This window comes from Lucilia cuprina, chromosome 2, assembly GCF_022045245.1.
Source record: "Lucilia cuprina isolate Lc7/37 chromosome 2, ASM2204524v1, whole genome shotgun sequence".
In the NCBI taxonomy this organism is placed as follows: Eukaryota; Metazoa; Arthropoda; class Insecta; order Diptera; family Calliphoridae; genus Lucilia; species Lucilia cuprina.
Genome location: NC_060950.1, coordinates 25,039,035 through 25,059,555, shown reverse-complemented (window position 1 = coordinate 25,059,555; position 20,521 = coordinate 25,039,035). Strand labels below are relative to the sequence as shown.

Genomic DNA, 20,521 nt, shown 5'->3' with positions numbered 1-20,521 from the left:
ATAAAAAGAAAAATTGTTTTGCATTTAAATTCCAAAAAATTTGTATATAACTTTAGTCTGTAAGGATTTACATTAATCTATAGACCAAATAAATAAAAAAAGCTTTCTGTATTAGTATACGCATACTTAATGTATTCATATTGTAATATGAAATAGAAAATGTTATTTTTGTCGGTAAATTATTAAGATTTGTTGAAAATTTATTTATATTATAGATTTATAAATCCCGAAAATTCCGGTATCCCGATATTGGGATTCCAATACACTGTTCTTCTTCGTCTAAACATATTCTGCAGTAAACACATTACAAAGGGACCTAATTTGGACCCAAGTAAAGTTATACTTGCCTCATTTTTCGATCATGTAAGAATCATTTTTCGATCATGTAAGAATAACACAGAATTTTCAACCCAAACACCAAAGTATACATTTTTATAAGTTATCCAACCTTAGACATCATCCATATCAGGTTTTAAATATACATACATTTACATTCCAATGTTCAGCTTATATCACGAGGTTTAATTCACAAAGTGACCAAGTCCTAGTTATTACCCGCAAACGTTGTTAAATAGTCAGTGCAGTATAAAATTTATGGTACTGGTAGTCCATTTATCGGATCTAATTACCAAACTGGCCCGAGAATGCAATATCAAGACAAGCCCAAGCTTTTTATACCCCTCATCATTCCGTTTATAATACATAAAAATATTTATCTAGGTACCATTAAAGTATATACATATAAGTATGTATGGTCCGTATATCTGGGTCCGTATTAAATACTAAGATGTAGCCACGTCCGTACGTTTGCGTGCTAAAAACACAATAAAGTCAAAATGGAAGTAGCTAGCAAGCTAAATTTTCGCATAGATATTTTATATTGACACAGTTTCGAAAATAGACAATATAGGTTCACGATTTCCCCCCATAAAAAGTTCCTCTCAGAAAATTACTATAGGGACCCTAGCCCCTATAAAAAATAAAAATTTGACTTAAATGTTTTCAACCATAAATGGCTTAAGTATATATGAGACAAGGTACAGTTCAATACGATTTTAATAGTTCGCTAAAGGCTGATTCTTTGAGATCATTTATCGTTGTTTAAAAATTGCTTTTCTTAAATAGAACAACTTATGACTAAGTTTTAAAAAATATGCTGATTTCAAAGTAAATCTTTAAATCTTTTATTGCAAAAACATCTTCACAGATTCGTTTATACATATATATTAATAATAAAGATAATACATTTTTCACTAATTACTATATTACTTTTATTTACAGTTTCTATTCCATTGTGGCCCCTGGCACAATACAATCTCATTATGATTACTCTGTCAGTGTTACTTTGCATGAAAACTCAGAACCGGCTACAATTAAAGTAGGCATAAAGGGACCATCATACAATGAAGAAAAAACCGTCGAAATCTCGCCCTCCCATACCGAAGTCGTAAACTTCGAAATACCTAATTTAAAATCAGGCACATATCACTTAGAATCGGAGGGTATTAAAGGTTTAATATTCAAAAACTCTACTGAATTGAATTTTAAAAATAAAGAACCAAAAGTGTATATACAAACTGACAAGGCGGTCTATAAGCCGGGAGATTTGGTGCAATATCGTATTGTTGTTTTAGATGAAAATACAAGACCAGCAAAATTAGAACAACCCTTGACGTTAGGTTTTAAAGATGGTGCTGGTAACTTTGTTAAACAAATCAAAGATATTCAATTAACGAAGGGTGTATATACGGGAGAATTTCAATTATCCGATGAACCAGTTTTAGGTGAATGGCTAATGGAAGTGAACTTGGGACCCAATGAAGATGATACTAAAACCGAAAAGAAATTTGATGTTGACAAATATGTATTGCCCAAATTTAGTGTTGATATAGAGACCGCAAAGGATATTGCCTATGAAGACACCCTGAAAATTACATTACGTTCTAAATATACATATGGTAAACCGGTCAAGGGTCAAGCTACCATTACAATAGATGCTCAAAATGGACAACTTAAAACGGAGAAAGTTATTGAGGTAGATGGCAAGGGTCATGTTGAATTTGATTTAGAAAAGGATCTCGGTTTGGAAAAACCCGATTTTAATAATCGCTATGGCTATTACTCCTACACACCGCCTATTAATGTCTTGGCTGTCATGACCGAAGAATATACTGGCAATAAACAAAATAAAACCGCTTCGGTAAATATACATCGTTCACGTTATAATATTGAAGTACCGCAAAATGTCTACGAATATGTTGCCAATAAACCCTTCGAGTTGAAGGCATTTGTAAAAAATCTTGACGGTTCACCGGTACAGAATGGCAAACATATGGTCAAGCTTTCAATCGGCAAAGATCGTCAGTATTATAATGAAAAAGATAAGCCAGAGCCAGTAGAGCATGAGTATACTAGTGATCTGGACGAAAATGGCATGGCATTGTTTAAGGTCACTATACCTACGGTCGGTTACTATTACAATGTTAGATTGACATATGCCGATCAAACTAAATATCTTCCCAGTTTGTCGGGCAAGAATAAAGATGATAAAGTCAAAGATAATAAAGATGGTGAAGAGGATGTGGGTCCTTTGAAATTAGTTAAGAAAACCGATGAGTAAGTAGTGGATTTATAACTTATAACTTTAAGAAGTTATATATTGAAAATGTTTTTCTAATTTTAGTCTTAAACTGGATCAAGATGTTGTAGTCGATGTTAAATCTAACAAAGATATTCCCTATTATGTCTATGCCGTTGTTGCTCGTGGCAATATTATTAAACAAGAATATGTTAAAGTACCCGAAAATAGCAAGTCTCATGAAATTAAATTTAAACCCACATTTGAAATGGTTCCCGAATCACATTTATATGTTTATTTTGTACTTGAGGGTGATTTGAAGTTTCAAGAGATGACTCTTAATTTCCCCAAAGAATTTCAGAATAAGGTTTGTAAATTAAAAGAAAAAATCTTAAAGAAAAAGTTTAAACTTATTTGGTATTATTTTAGATTGAAATCACTGCTCCAAAACAAGTTAAACCTGGCGAAGAGGTTAAATTGAATATTAAAACTGATCCCGAATCATTTGTGGGACTTTTGGGTATTGATCAAAGTGTGCTATTGCTTAAATCTGGCAACGATTTAGATTCAGAGAAAATAATCAACGATTTAAATTCTTACGCTACTACGACTCCTTATATCAAGGGTCACGGCACCTATCCGGGTAGAACATCAGGTTTAATTACCCAAACTAATGCCAATTATCCATATTCCCAGGGTAAGTTTTGTATGATATTATTTTTAGACTTTTTAAGAATTCTTAACTGCCTAATAATTTGCTATGGAATATCATCCCTGTTATCCAAGATATAAATTTCGACGATGATATATTTTATGTAAATGATGCTGCTCCCGATATTGACGACTTATTAGACATTAGATATGAAAGTGATAACGATATTATTGAAACTGTTACTGATAGTGTGTTAAATTTAAAGATACGTAAAGATTTTTCCGATATATGGATTTACAAGATTATTAATAGGTTGGTTTAAGATGTACAAACTTTAGGGTGCTGGTTATTTTAAGATTTCAAATATTTATTATTTTTCTATTAATAATTATTTTCTAAGCTTTTTATGTTTTAAATTTAGAAATAACTTTTGATCATTCTATTTTTTTTTATTTTTATTATAATTTTTAAGATATATACATTTTATATACTGAAAAGAACTTTTTGAGCGTAACATCTGGCCAATTTGGAACCTTTTTTATCGGTACTGTAATGGGAACTATATTTATAATAAGATTTGCGCCGGGTTCAAAATCTCTAGATGAAAGCATAGTAAAGCTTCGAGAAAAGAGTCGAAATATAGAGAAATTTAGTTTCAAAATTTCTTTTCAATTCGAATGTTTATTTGACTCACAAAAACGGTGTTAAGTACTCAGATCTGAATTAATTATTAGAAAATTGGTAGATAAATTGTTAAAAAAGCGAATATAGAAAAAGATTTTAAAACTTTTCTTAAAATCAAATTTATCTCATTCTAGCCGATTTTTGGGATTATGATTATTTTGATGAAAGATTCTATGATTCATCAAATTTCCAGATGTTATGGGAAAGGAATGTTTTGGATAAAATACGTTATAGATATTTTAACTTGAGGCCAATTTCTATAGAACTTCAGATAATTCCCAAAAAAAAATTTAATATAAAGGCGTTGCCACCTAAACTAAAAAAAATTAGCAAGAAAAGTTCGTAAATTGTTTTTAGAAAGCTGGATTTTTAATACTTTAAACAAGTAGGAATATAAATTAAAATTATTCATACAAATTTTGTAATGTTCTAGTGGTAGTATTGCTTTTTATATCATTATTATAAGAATATTTATAATCCCCTGATCAGAGATAGACTTAAGTTTGTATTTAGCATGTACCTTATTGTACAGTTGTGAAAACGAATCTATTAGATCTATAACAGCATCCTATTCCGATCAAGACTTAAGTGTGTATTTTGCATATACCTTATTGTATAATTTTCAAAACGATTCTATGAGGCCTGTAACAGAATCCTATTCCGATCAAGAGTATCAGAATTCTATGACAGGCTTATACATTTTGGTTTTATTAACCCCATATACATCATTCATACAAATTCTATATCAATTTCTATTACATAATATCTCCAGTTAAGCAGTTAAGTACTAAATCTAAAAAATATATTGCAAAAAAACAACTTACAGATTTCGATCACACTATTTTCTACCAAAATCGCGTACTGTATGAATCTCCCTTTCTGCGAAGTGGCGGCGGACGTTTTATGTTCAGAACACACATGAATCGTAAAGGAATAGGACATGGCGTTACTATCTATGATTCAGAATCCTATGAAAATGTTGAAATAAAAATTCGTAAAACATTTATTGAAAATTGGATTTTCAATAATTTTAACAAGTATGAGAATTATTTTAGTTAATGTTTATAGCAAAATGTTTATTAGTGGAATTGTGTTGTCTTTGTTAAAAAAAAATTGTGAAGTTATTCATCTAAATGTTTCATAAAAAAGAAAATTAAAAATTTTTCTGTCCGTGGACACGAGTCTGATTAAAATTTATCTAATTAATATAAAGCATCAAATCTTTAATACTTTTGTTAGCTAACATTAAGTTCGGCTAGGGAGAAATAGGCTGCTGACATAGCTGATCGTTCAGATCAGCAATATCGCTGTAAAACTTATAAACAAAAGCTTGGACTCTCATAAGGAGTCAGTCGAAAGTTCCATCACTTCTGATCCACAATAATTAAGACAATTTTGGTTATTTTATTTACAATTGAAAACAAAATTTCAGATTTACCACAACTACGTAGAGGTCATCTTACGTCATTTCGTACAGATGCTCCAAGATTGGAGGAGAACTTGTCAGGTCAACCTGAAGATACTCTATTTGCCAACAGTGCAAAATTCAAAATACGTGAAGAATTTGTTGAAAATTGGATTTTTAAAAATATTAATGAGTACGATATTAGAGAATTAAAAAAAAAAAAAAAACTTGATTATAAATTTAAAGTTATTAACATAATTGCAGATATTCCTTTGCTAACATAAATATAAAGTAATAAATACTTTCTACATTATCCGCTTTACACCATACAGTCATAATGCATCTGATGTTTGTTCAGAAAATTCCAGTAGATATTCGACAACGTTTTTTTATATCACATAAAAGATTTATATAAACTAGACTATGAACTCGACTATAGACTAGACTATGGACTAGTCTATAGTCGAGACTCTAGACCAGACTACAGACTAGAGTACATACTAGACTTAAGACTATACTATATACCGGAATATATAGTAGACTATAGACCAGACTATAGACTAGACTATATAAATTAGACTATAGACTAGACTATAGAATAGACTATAGAATAGACTATAGAATAGACTATAGACTAGGCTATAGACTAGACTACAGAATAGACTATAGACAAGAATATAGACTAGACTATAGACTAGACTATAGACTAGACTATAGACTAGACTATAGACTAGACTATAGACTAGACTATAGACTAGACTATAGACTAGACTATAGACTAGACTATAGACTAGTCTATAGACTAGACTATAGACTAGACTATAGATTGGACTATAGACTAGTCTATAGACTAGATTATATGGCCAATAATGTTATTACAGTAATTGCTTTAAGACCCCATAGAATTTATTCTAAAAATCAATATGATCCCAGCATAAACTTTCATTAACAAGTATGGTTTAAAATGCTAAAATTTATTTACACAATAGTAATGTCACTAGATCAAAGTACTTACCACAATCGCTTACATGTAATTAGACAAATCACTCAATATAAATATTAAGCTTATACACTACAGTACTATAGTGGGGAAAGTATTATAAGTTTACCCACCTTAAATTGTACCAATCGGCTTAAAACACTATCTAAGTCGATTTGTCCTTCCGTCTGTGTATCCAAGTGATGCTTGTGTGCACGCTTCTTAACTTAAAGGCCCGTTGTATGGGTGCTAAGTGAAACTATGGCCAATATTAACCATTTTCAATACGCTTCGTCTCCGGCACCATATAATGTCATGTGTCAAATTTTTCCAAAGTTGCGACCTATAGTTTGATTACAAGGTTTACAAGTGCTATTCAGGGGTTCAGTTATATAGGAACTAGGTGAGACAATGGACCAATCCTTACAATTTTCAATATGTTCGTCTCTGGGACAATAAAGGATCGTGTACCATTGTATTGAATTATCTTAAAAATTGCTATCTGTAGTTTGATTACAAGGTTAGATAGATGGACGGACATGTAAAGCCGATTGGTATTCTTTAAGGTGGGTATGGGACCAATATTATTGTGTGTTACAAACATCAGCACATACCCAATATACCCTCCCCACTAAAGTGGTTTAGAATATAATTAAACAAGTTTCCAAGTACAAGAAACTCCATACCCTGGGAGAAACGATTGATATTTCATTCTCTTTCTCTCACACAAAAAATCAAAAATATCCCAATAAAAGTTTCCCTGTGTAGACCATCACATAGCTGGTGAAGGTTAGCATATGGTCGAAAAATATGTTGATGGTTTGTATATAAGCCGTATGTAATATTCTAATTTATTTCCATATATTGACAATTCAAGATCTTGTATTTATGATTTTCAGAGTTTCGACGATTACCACCTTATAGACCAACATATTTTGGGGGTGTTGGTCGACCAATTTTTTTGCGTCCAGGTATCCCTGGTCCACCAGGACCCCTAGGTCCTCCAGGACCTCCAGGCCCTCCAGGTTTACCTGATGATATATCGGTCAACAATGTAGAACCGAAAATACGCAAAGAGTTCATTGAAAATTGGATTTTTAACAAAATAAATAAGTACGATATCAAACGATTTAATTAAACTTTTTCAAAGATTTAAAGTTAATAACACATTTGTCAATTGTTACTAACATTTTAAGTAAAATTTATATAGAATGTAAATAACGAAGTATTTTATGTAAAAATAGTTATAAATATGTTTTCGCTTTTAATATTGCTTTATATTAGAAAAAAAGGTTTCGCATCATACAAAATACATTATATTCAGACTACATTTCACTTATATAATACATATTCGAATATATAATCCAGCTAGATAGCATAGACTATAAATAAACTACAGTTTGTTTATAGTCTATGTCTCATCCACATTTCTTATTATAATATAGTTTAACATAATGTTATCCATTATCCAGACTATAGTTTACACAGATCAAGGCATATAGCAGTCGAATCATTTGAACAATTTTCAATAATTTTATTGTTAAACTACGAGTCTATTTCGTTAATCATGTAAATTTTAAATTTAAAAGATATAATTGATAAGATATGCTCAGGAGAGACTATATCTTTAATACAGTCCAAAGAAATTATTGTTTTATTTCGTAAAATTATCTGATCGAGTATTTAATTAGCAATAACTTTATCGGGTCGGTGGCTGTATAATACCCAGCAATTCGACAAAGAGTCAATGCATACGAAAAAGACAGTAATTTCCACTAATAGTTAACCACCTGGATGATCGTAATTCGTATGTTTTGGGTCATTTGTCACGAATGTACCCTTTGTAATCGAGAATGAAGACGGTCGTCACTTTAGTGTCTTCTTTGTAAGCGGGAGCGGAGACAGTCGTCTCTTTATTGTCCCAAAGTAACCTAGAGATTATACTCTTAAAAGTTGTTTTTTTTTTGTATTTTCTACTAATATGCCATCTTGTGGTGGACTCAAATTTATATCTTTCGGGTCAATCGTCACATTATTGTCCCATAGTATTATAGAGAGCTAACTTCAATTCGTATGTTTTTGGTCTTTCGTCACAAATAAACTCTTTGTAAGCGAGAATGAAGACAGTTGTCGAGACAGTGTCCCCTTTGTAAGCTAGAGCGGAGGCAATCATCTCTTTACTGTCTCTTCGTAAGGTGTAGAGTGACGACTGACTTCCTCGTAAGACAAGCCCATGTTAAAATGGTTGGTCACCTGGGTAGTCAGGTGGCTAGGTGCCACCACAAGTGGTAGGTTAAGTGGTCAGTTCGGGACTGTCCCGTCGAACTGCTGGGTAATTAGTCGTGTACCCTTCACGACAATATTATGCGTTTGTGCTTATGTTTGTAAAATCCAAAAATATTGGTCCTACCTTAACGACGAAGCCATTTGAAAATGAGTGAAATCGGCATATTATTTCACCTTAAGCACCACTAAGTTCTATATATTTTTTTGTAATTTGTAATGTTAGGGCCATACCAATCACCATTACAAAATATCTTAAACAACAACCAACATTTACCTAGAACCTCAGGTTATCATCGAACCCATCACCTCAGGTCTAACAGACATAGTAACACTAATCTAACGGAGGTCGTCTAACATGCTTTTATATAAGGAAAAGATACACCTTCTTCAAATGATATAAGGATCAGCCCATGTTTGGCCCTAACTTCCATATAAAGACACTTTTAGAATATTAGTTTTTCAGCAAAAAATTGCTTAAATACTTCGGAATCAAGGTAAAACTCAATATAAAAGTTTATTTATGAAAAAATAAATAATTTTAAAATATCCCTATTGTGTAGGGTAAATTTGGCCGGCAATGCCTACTTGTTAAAAATACATAATTAGTTTTTCCTTTTTATTTTATTGACTTTTTAGGCCAAAATTACAATAATTTTTCTTTCAAAATATTATTGTTATTCCCGTCTCTCTAGATAAACACGAGGCTCTTTTATTATTTTTAAAGACATATGATTCTCACAAATTAAATCTTCATACTTAAAATCTGTTGTAAATTTATACGTTTTTATAAGTTTTGCAAGTGAAATTTTAAAAAATGTTTCAGCATATCTCATACCTAAATTATAAAAAAAAGATTTCATATTAATTTTTCAATATTTATTATGAAAATTCATGTAAATATCGGTTATACAAATGTATTTACTTACCAATACAAGATCGTTGTCCTTTGGTAAACGGTATATATGCAAACGGATGCCTTTCAGCAACATTTGCAGGTAGAAAGTTATCAGGATTAAAAGCGTTGGCATTTGGACCATACAGATGTTTGCTACGATGTAAAGTATAGAGGTCAATACAAATCATAAGACCAACCGGTAACTTCACACCATTGCTGAGGATCAGATCCTCTTTGGTAACTTTGCGAAATACCATTGGTATCGCGGGAAATAGTCGCATTGTCTCTTTGAAAATCATATCTACATATGTCGCTTGCTCCATCAATTCTAAGGTAATTTCGTTGTCATTAGGGGGTAATAGACTTGATACTTCCTCATAAGCACGTTCCTGATAATGCGGATGCATGGCCAGCAATGCGATTACCAAAAATAATGTAGTAGATGTAGATTCAAAGGCCTTTTAGAATGAATTATCTTAGAGGTATTTTCTTTAAATTAAAAGTATGTTTAAACCTACACCAAAATAGATATGAGTCATTTGGCTATCAATTTCATCCATACGTAAAATATTCTGTTGAACTCCCATAAAAGCAAAATCTAAAACGCTATTTATTTCGGGCAAATAACTGGGATCTTTCGTATCATTTCTTCGAATAATATCGACTGATTCTCTGACAAGTCTTCGAAACATCTCTAAACCATCTCTTGCAGTTGTATACAAATACTTCTCAGCCAATTTGCATATCCATTCAATCGCCATAATTGGACTACTACAGGCATCCGCTATAAACTCTAGTAATCTAAAACAAAAACAATTTATGGAATAAGATTCAGCTTTAGTTAAGTTAACTTACGCGTGAGCATGTTTTGCCATAATAAAGGAGTTAAATTCCGTCTGCTCCAAATTTCTTTTCAGAGTTGTTTCTAAGAAGAAATTTATTTTTTAAAATAATAAAAATTTAAAAAAAAACTGTTTTCAAAATAACTTACTGGAAGCAATTCTCATAGTAGATGCCCGAAATATTACCAACATATCAACGCCATCTCCTTTTTCTTTACTTTTTTCAATGTCTTCTATCACATTGTTAATCTCTCTGTGAAAAAGATTAAAAAATGACTTCAAAACTGTAGGTGAAAAAGCCTTATTCAGTACTTTACGATGTCTACTCCAATCTGGATCTGTAAATTGTAATTTACGAGCCATTTTAATTTTAATAACAATTTCAAATAATTTAAGAATTTCAGTGTTCAATTACCATTTTGAGATATTAAACCTTCACCGGCTATTGTAGTAATTCCTTTGTATACGATTGGTTTATCAATGCAATTTTTCGATGTGAAAATATCCTTTAAAACTTCTGGATCAGTGCTTAGAAATACCGGCAATATTCCTAACCACATGACACAGTTTGGACCATATTTATTAGCATAATTATAAGAGTATAAAAGACCCTCTGTAAGAAAATTAATATATTAATTAAGCTACGACATCCACTGTGAATTGATAAATGATGATTCTTTAAGGCGAATATTTAGGACAGATTTCGAATCATAAAATTCGTTAAGAATTCGTCATGAAATCTGAATATGCAGGCAAGAGCATAGGCTGCTCTGCTCACGCTATATTAGGGTGAATCAGAGAAGAAATAACAAAACCTTTCTAAAACGTTATTCGAATAAAAAGAAAATTATTATTTTTTTCTGTGATTTCTCAAAGATCCGTACAATGAAAGCTAACCGATATAGGCTATCAGTACAGTCCGTCATGACCGATAAAATATTTTTTTAATAGTTTTTTACACTATTCATTTTAACTATTACCTTTTCTCGTTATTAATTTGCCATAGCCACGCCATGTATGAAATCTATTCGAGTTTACTGTAAGAGCTAATTTTATAAATTCTCTGATATACCAAAGATATAGAATCCAAACAAACGATAAAACTCCAATCGTATATATAAATAATTCCATTTCAAAGAAACTGTAACACTAATTCTAACTAATTAACTGAGCTTATGTTGCGCCTTAAAGTTTCTTTTATAGAGAATTTCTAATTGAAATGAAATTAGAGAAGGTTCACTAGATAAAATAATACAAAATCTATATAATTATTTTAATTAACCAACTGAACTATTTTAATAAGTACGACATTTTAATACAAATCAATATGATTAAATGAATTACAATTTTTTACTTTTAGCTGTTAGGTTTCCTTCTGATATGCGTAATATAATTAAATCTAATTTATTGCAAATAGTTAATGGTAACGCTTTAAACAATTAACCCTATATTAGCTAATTTATATTAAAATTGAAAATTTACAACAATTATGCACTTATTAGAAATAATTACGTAGCTAAACGTTTTTACTCATAACCAAAATAATAAAATAAATAATAATGACTTTCTAATGGTGAACGTATAATGGGTCTGTGCTGATTGTAACACATGAAATAGGTAGGTAGATAGATAGATAGATAGATAGATAGATAGATAGATAGATAGATAGATAGATAGATAGATAGATAGATAGATAGATAGATAGATAGATAGATAGATCCTACTCCCCTTTTAGCCCTCTTAAAAAAATCTCTCTTTTTTTTGCCAAAAAAGGAAAAATATTCCGAAATAAAGTTAAAAAACTAACCAAATGCTTTATTTTTTTAAATAATCCCCAATTTTAACATACATACTGACTAGATGGTCGGCTACGCCCAACTATACATTCACACTTGTTCTATTCTGTTTTGTACGCCAAAGTTGAATATTTTTCAACTTTTGTACATCATGCATAAGTTTGACGTTTGGATTGTGACTGCTCTCATTAAAACACACACAGTAAACACAAGCTGCCTGTAGCAGTTCGACGCAAAGTATTGGATGTGTCTGGGCCTTTAATTTGGCCTCTGAATAATGAACCTGTTTCTACTACACATTCGTAATTCGTTTGACTGTTCATTGTCATGTTGTTTTTATACCCTACACCACTATAGTGGGGAGGGTATTATACGTTTGTGCTGATGTTTGTAACATACAAAAATATTGGTCCAATACCCACCTTAAAGTATACCGATCGATTCAGAATCATTTTTGAGTCGATTAAGACATGTCCGTCCGTCCGTCTGTCCGGCTGGCTGGCTGTCCATGTAAACCTTGTGCGCAAGTTACAGGCCGCAATTTTCAAGATGATTTGATGAAATTTGGACCAAGCATGTTTTTTTGGCACAAGGACGAAGCCTATTGAAAATGGTTGAAATCGGTCCATTATTTCACCTAGCCCCCATACAACCGTACCTCCCGATTTGAACTTTTTATGCTATAATTACGTCAAATATACTGCTATCTCTCTAAAAATTGGCACAAATAAGTTTTATATAAGTATAAATGATGCTGCAGATTTTCGTAAGGATCGGCCTATATTTGACCCTAACCCCCATACAAACCCCCCTTCAAAAATGACTTAAACGTCTAAAATTGACTTGTAACCATTTGTATCGCAATGAAACTCAACAAAACTAACTGTTATTTAGAAATATATCCTTTTCCCAAATTTACCGAGGATCGGCCCATATTTGACCTATATAAAGCCTCATTTAGAAATTTTAGTTTTTTTATCAATAAATGGCTTAAATATTTTGGAATTATGGTAATATTCAACATAAAAGTTTCTTTACAAAAAATAAAAATTTTATAAAAGTAAAAATTGTAAAAATATACTCATGGTGTAGGGTATCATATGGTCGGCCATGCCCGACTATACTTTCCTACTTGTTTTTTCATTCATTATTTTGTCGATTTTTTGGAATATTTATGTGTTTGTATGATACAAAACTACGTTTGTTACATTATTTTAAACAATTAAGTTAAACATATTTTTTTACATTATTTTGTAATTATATTTTCATATTCAACCAATGAAAACAACCAGCTGATTTTGATAAATACTTGATAAAAATTCAAGATGACATTCATTCGTTCGTAATTCATACGGTAATTGAAACTGAATTACATAAAGTTTGTGTAATTCGCAGCAGAAATGTTGTATGGCGAATCATGTAACTCAGTACGTAGTTGGGGGTTCAATGATAAATAAGAGCGTGAATTACGAATAATTGCATCATGTGAACGGGGTATGAAATACATTTAAGTTTTTGTTTAAAAATTTAAACAAAAACAAAACAAATCTTATATACCCTTCACCATGATTTCTTAAAAAAAAACAGTTCAAAAAGTACTGTTAAAGGACTCCGGGATTGTTTACATGTCTCTGGATTCAATATTATAGGAAATTCAAAAAAGTACCTTTTGAATAACGAAAAAGTGCCAAAAAGTTCCCTTTTATGGGTTTTCACCTAATCCCGACTCTACACATTTAATTTCATGTTTCTAAATTCAATATTATAGAATATTCAAAAAGTACCTTTTGTATTTTTTTAGTTTGCAAACTCTGTCTCTCTACAAATTTCAGAGAGGGTCACGGATTTTATATTCGTTATTTATTTATTGGGCCGATTTTAAATAGCGTTCTATTCGTTCGTATTTCCGACAGAATTATTGAAAATTCTGATATCAACATACACTTCCCCCGGGGCATGTTAACTTGGTGAAGCCTCCACTTTGGTGTTATAGCAATCGCGGGGAATAAAGGGGTTGCCGGGACTAAAAATTAGTTACAGTCTACTGCCTGGCTTAGTCCTTGCATAGATTGAAAGTGGTCAAACCAGAGCACCGCATAATCTGATACTACAATGGCTAGTTGCCTGCAGGACTATGTTCTGGCTTGTCAGTTGGTTGAGGTTTCTTCGGGATCCACGTAGTGGCTGTGGTTTAAACCAAATTCGCGGGAAAAGTAAGTTGTGGTTAAAAGACTGATGTAAGTTAATGTTAAATTTTTCGGTATAAGTTCGGTGCTGTTGCCTAAACAACAGATACCCCGCAGAGGAGTGACTGTTGGACTAAGCGTTGGAAATGAGTTGGTATTATTTGTATATGGTAAGGAGTGAATGTGAGGTACGGCAAGCCTCATCCCACCCGTCTACCTATAATGTATGTGTTGTATGTCGCTTGGTTGTATGGTGATGGCTGAGAGGTATCATATACAAGTGATACCATTGAATTTTCCTTCCTTGTCCAGATATGTTCAGAGTATACTCTGTTCATATCAGAATTACCATAGTGTGTCCCTGTGAGTAAGAACAAAGTCCTCGGCTTATTTGATGGATTCGTACTTCGGTCCACCGGTTACGTCTCTAGGAGCTGTTGCAACAGAGGCCGTCCCATCTGCGTGGTTGTAAACGGAAGTGATGTTTTACATCTCGGAATTTAAGCAACGTGGCAGCAATGGTCAGAAATTAGATAGCTCAAGTACTTCAGCAAAGTGCTTGTAGATGGACCGTCCCAATTCATTTGCCACCTGAGTTCTTCATTGAAGGATTCAGGGGCGATGGTACACCGTTGTTCAAGTCTCCCCAGTGGATGAAAAAGAACACCGTTAGGTAGGGCATCATGACAGGTACTCATGTAAAGCACTTCGACATTCCTTCACACATACAGACGGACATAGCTAAATCGACTTCGCTATCTATAAGGATCCATAGTATATACAATTTATAGGGTCGGAAAATTATATTATAGAAATTACAAATATCTATCTATCTATCTATCTATCTATCTATCTATCTATCTATCTATCTACCTATCTTCTTTTCAATCGTTCAGTACGTTTAAAGTTATTAATTATTTAATTTATTTGTTTTGGTTAAGGGTATAAACATTTAACTAAGTTATTACTTCTAATAAGTTCATAATTGTTTTATTTTTTAATTTTTATGTTAATTAGCTAATACATGGTTAACTATTTAAAATGATATTTTAAATTATTTATAATAAATTAGATTACGCATAATGGAAGGAAACCTAACAGCTTTAAGTAAGCAATTGTATTGTATATATCTTTCAATCATATTGATCTGTAGAAATTATGTCGAGCCAGGTCATTTTTGGCAAATGACCTGTAATTAATGGATTATATTTAAGAACTTATTGAAATAGTTCTATTGGTTATTCAAAAATACTTATATAGATTTTGTACTTAATTTAATTAATATTTTATATAGAGTACCTTCTTAGATTTGATTTCAATTACAAATACTATATAAGAGAAACTTTAACGCGCAACATAAGCTCAGTTATTTGGTTAGAATTAGTGTTATAGATTCTTTGAAATGGAATTATTTATATATACGGTTGGAGTTTTATCGTTTATTTGGATCATATATCTTTGGTATATAAGAGAATTTATAAAATTAGCTCATACAGTAAACTCGAATAGATTACATACATGGCGTGGCTTTGGCAAATTTGTAACGAGAAAAGGTAATGATTGAAGTGAAAAGTATAGAAAACTATTAAGAATGTATAATGTCGGTCATGACGAACTATACCGATAGATATCATGAAAATAGATATTAATTTTCTTTTTATTCGAATAACCGAATAATTTTGAGTTATCGGTTTATTAACCGGTTAAGTGTCTATGGTAGGTAACATGACAAACCGACCTGTGAAATATCTAATTAATGGTTTACTATCACTTCCTTTTTAAAATAAGGAATATGCATCCAAATTCGCTGCTAAATGTTCGCCTTAAAAAATCATCATCAATCAGTTATCATGTATAGAATTAATATAGTAATTTTCTTACAGAGGGTCTTCAATACTTTTATAATTATTCCAATAAGTATGGTCCAAACTGTGTAATGTGGGTGGGAATATGGCCGATATTTCTAAGTACTGATCCAGAAGTTTTAAAGGATATTTTCACGTCGAAAAATTGCATTGATAAACCAATTGTATACAAAGGAATTACTACAATAACCGGTGAAGGTTTAATATCTCAAAATGGTAATTGGACACTGAAATTCTTAAATTATTTGAAATTGTTATTAAAATTAAAAATGTTCGTAAATTACAATTTACAGATCCAGATTGGAGTAGACATCGTAAAGTACTGAATAAGGCCTTTTCACCTTCAATTTTGAAATCATTTTTTAATCTTTTTCACAGAGAGATTAATAATGTGATAGAAGATATCGAGAAAAGTAAAGAAAAGGGAGATGACGTTGATTTGTTGGTAATATTTCGGGCATTTACCATGAGAATTGCTTCCAGTAAGTTTTTTTAAAACTATTTTTTTAAATTTTCATTATTTTAAAAAATAAATTTCTTCTTAGAAACAACTCTGAAAAGAAATTTGGAGCAGACGGAATTTAACTCCTTCATTATGGCAAAACATGCTCACGCGTAAGTTAACTTAACTAAAGCTGAACTTTATTCCTATAAATGATTTTGTTTTAGATTACTAGAGTTTGTAGCTGATACTTGTATTAGTCAAATCATGGCGATTGAATGGATATGCAAATTGGCTGAGAAGTATTTGTATACAACTGCAAGAGATGGTTTAGAGATGTTTCGAAGACTTGTCAGAGAATCAGTCGATATTATCCGAAGAAATGATACTAAAGATCCCAGTTATTTACCCGAAATAAATAGCGTTTTAGATTTTGCTTTTATGGGAGTTCAACAGAATATTTTACGTATGGATGAAATTAATAGCCAAATGACTCATATCTATTTTGGTGTAAGTTTAAAAATACTTTTCATTCAAAGAAAATACCTCTAAATTAATTCATTCTAAAGGCCTTTGAGTCTACATCTACTACATTATTTTTGGTAATCGCATTGTTGGCCATGCATCCGCATTATCAGGAACGTGCTTATGAGGAAGTATCAAGTCTCTTGCCCTCTAATGACAACGAAATTACCTTAGAATTGATGGAGCAAGCGACTTATATAGATATGATTTTCAAAGAGACAATGCGACTATTTCCCGCGATACCAATGGTGTTTCGCAAAGTTACCAAAGAGGATCTGATCCTCAGCAATGGTGTGAAGTTACCGGTTGGTCTTATGATTTGTATTGACCTCTATACTTTGCATCGTAGTAAACATCTGTATGGTCCCAATGCCAACGCTTTTAATCCTGATAACTTTCTACCTGCAAATGTCGCCGAAAGGCATCCGTTTGCATATATACCGTTTACCAAAGGACAACGTTCTTGTATTGGTAAGTAAATAGATTTCTGGGAATTGTATCACCTAAGTATTTTTCATAAATTCTTTCTTTATAATTTAGGTTCGAGATATGCTGAAACATTTTTTAAAATTTCACTTGCAAAACTTATAAAAACGTATAAATTTACAACAGATTTTAAGTATGAAGATATAATTTGTGAGAATCATATGTCTTTAAAAATAGTGGAAGAGCCTCGTGTTCATCTAGAGAGACGGGTATAACAATAATATTTTGAAAGAAAAATTATTGTAATTTTGGCCTAAAAAGTCAATAAAATAAAAGGGAAAAACTAATTATGTATTTTTAACAAGTAAAAAAAAAATATTTATTTTTGTCAAATAAACTTTTATATTGAGTTTTATCTTAATTCCGAAGTATTTAAGCAATTTATTGATGAAACACTAATATTATATGGGATTTAGGACCAAACATGGGCTGATCGTTATAAAATTTTAATATGTTATATATTTTATATAAAAGTATGTTAAGTGGCCTCCGGTAGGTTAGTGTTTTTGTCTGGTAGATCGGAGCAGATGGGTTCGATGCTGGTTAAGAAGCGCACAACAGGTCGATAGGGGTCTAGCTGTACTTCTAGTATAAATCACTAATGCTGAATTTCATTGTAAAATTAATGGTTGTAATTTTGGTTGTTGAAGACATTTTTTACATTATAAAAATTGTCAGTGTCATTTGTGCTTTAATAGAACTTAGTGCTGCTCAAGGTAAAATAAAGAACCAATTTCAACCTTTTTTAAATGGCTTCGTCACTGTGCCGAAAAGTATCTTGAAAATTGCGATCTGTTCCTTACGCATGTTACAAATCTAGGCACAAACGCATAATACCCTCCGTAATATAGTGTGGTAGAGATGAAAAATTTAGATATTATTATTTTTTTTGAGGAATCCACAGATGTTTTCAACCGGTTTTTCAAATTATCATACAGCCACCGACACAATTAAGTTATTGCTAAACAAATACTCAGTCGGATAATTTAACGAAATTTTTCAATTATTTCTTTGGACTGTATTGAAGATATAGTCTCTCCTAATAAAATCAATTATAACCTTAAAATTTACATGATTTACAAAATAGACTCGTAGTTTTACAATAAAATTATTGAAAATTTTTCAAACTCTTGTATGCCTTAATCTGTGTAAACTGTAGTATTTATTATAGATAACATTATAGTTGGATTAGACTATAGTAAGGATTTTAGACTATATTATAGTAAGAAATATAGATGATACTATAGTAAGGCAACGGTAGTAAGTACTACATTATAAATTTATAGCCTGAGATATCTAGCTGGACTATATATTCGATTAAGACCAGTAATCTATTATATACTTGAATCGAAGACTTTAGTCAGAAGTAAAAGCTAAATTCTAGTCTAGACTGTGGACTATTGTGTCATGTATATACGTTTGTCTAAAATGTGGACTATATACAGTCCTTTAGACTAATTTATCGCCCAAACTAGGGTTTTGCTTAACTAAAGACTAGACCATAGATGAAACTATAGTCTGAATTTAATGTTTATTTAATCGTGAATATCTATACGAAAGACTTTAGTCAGGAATATTGACTCACATATAGTCTGCAAAGTAGTCTTTATATCGTTGACTGGTTTTGAACGTCAGCCACAAATTCTATGTATTTGCTTTTTGTTGTATATGTATATGTATATTGCAATTTTGTTTCTACCCAGCAGTTCGACGGAACATTCCCGAACTGACCACTTAACCTACCACTTGTGGTGGCCCCTAGCCACCTGACTACCCAGGTGACCAACCATTTTATCATGGGCTTGTCCTACGAGGAAGTCAATCGTCACTCTACACCCTACAAAGAGACAGTCAAAAGACGGTCAAAAATAGTCAAAGGCTGGTAATCACCAAATGGGTTCTTGGAAGTCGGCCACATTACTAGCTATTTAACTGGCTCTACTTTTCTTGCTATAAAACTAGGACTCGAACGAGTTCTAGGATAGTGACGATTTACTTTTATTCTTGATGAATGGCTCAAAACATGCGAATTGGAGCCAACAGGTGGTAAGATATTAATGGAAATAAAGGTCAAAAATTTCAATTGTCTACTCTCTAGAATACTATGGAACATCAATGTGACGATTGACCAAAAGATGGGTAAAATAACTACTTTCGAAAGTACAAAAAAAAGAGGACACTAAAGTGACGACTGTCTTTATTCTCGATTACGAGGAAGTCAATCGTCACTCTACACCCTACAAAGAGACAGTCAAAATACGGTCAAAAATAGTCAAAGGTAATCTCCAAATGGGTTCTTGGAAGTCAGCCACGTTACTAGCTATTTAACTGGCTCTACTTTTCTTGCTATAAAACTAGGACTCGAACGAGTTCTAGGATAGTGACGATTTACTTTTATTCTTGATGAATGGCTCAAAACATGCGAATTGGAGCCAACAGGTGGTAAGATATTAATGGAAATAAAGGTCAAAAATTTCAATTGTCTACTCTCTAGAATACTATGGAACATCAATGTGACGATTGACCAAAAGATGGGTAAAATAACTACTTTCGAAAGTACAAAAAAAAAGAGGACACTAAAGTGACGACTGTCTTTATTCTCGATTACAAAGGGTACATTCGTGACGAATACCCCAAAAACATACGAATTACAATCATCCAGGTGTTTAACTAACTAGTGGAAATTACAGTATTTTTCGAAAGCAATGACTCTTTGTCGAACTGCTGGGTACTACTTCAGATAGGTCCACACCGACTCTGGTATCTTAATGTCCTTTAAAGCAAGCAACAACGGTCTACTAAGGAAAACATGAGATATTTTTATATCTATCTATCTATCTATCTATCTATCTATCTATCTATCTATCTATCTATCTATCTATCTATCTATCTATCTATCT

The 20,521-nt window shown here is 31.8% G+C and overlaps 2 protein-coding genes across 14 annotated transcripts in view; both read left to right on the top strand.

Moving 5' to 3' along the window:
- The window catches only part of LOC111687584 (CD109 antigen-like), a 47,864-nt gene that overhangs the window by 2,904 nt on the left and 24,439 nt on the right, over window positions 1–20,521 (top strand). For 10 of the 13 annotated variants that reach the window (XM_023450030.2, XM_046945041.1, XM_023450028.2 and 7 more), the window contains exons 2-4: window positions 1,282–2,616; window positions 2,684–2,945; window positions 3,008–3,275. In XM_023450030.2, coding sequence (XP_023305798.2) covers window positions 1,282–2,616; window positions 2,684–2,945; window positions 3,008–3,275 — 1,865 coding nt within the window. Of the gene's footprint in view, window positions 1–1,281; window positions 2,617–2,683; window positions 2,946–3,007; window positions 3,276–3,364; window positions 3,543–4,740; window positions 4,952–7,197; window positions 7,412–20,521 lie in introns of all 13 variants that reach the window. The other 3 variants (XM_023450027.2, XM_046945040.1, XM_023450029.2) reach the window with 3 other exon arrangements.
- LOC111687585 (probable cytochrome P450 313a4) lies at window positions 15,699–17,891 on the top strand. The gene is made up of 7 exons (XM_023450031.2): window positions 15,699–15,856; window positions 16,187–16,384; window positions 16,462–16,650; window positions 16,714–16,783; window positions 16,838–17,120; window positions 17,180–17,606; window positions 17,676–17,891. The coding sequence occupies exons 1-7, from the start codon at window positions 15,706–15,708 to the stop codon at window positions 17,834–17,836; spliced, it is 1,479 nt and encodes a 492-aa protein (XP_023305799.2). The 5' UTR covers window positions 15,699–15,705; the 3' UTR covers window positions 17,837–17,891.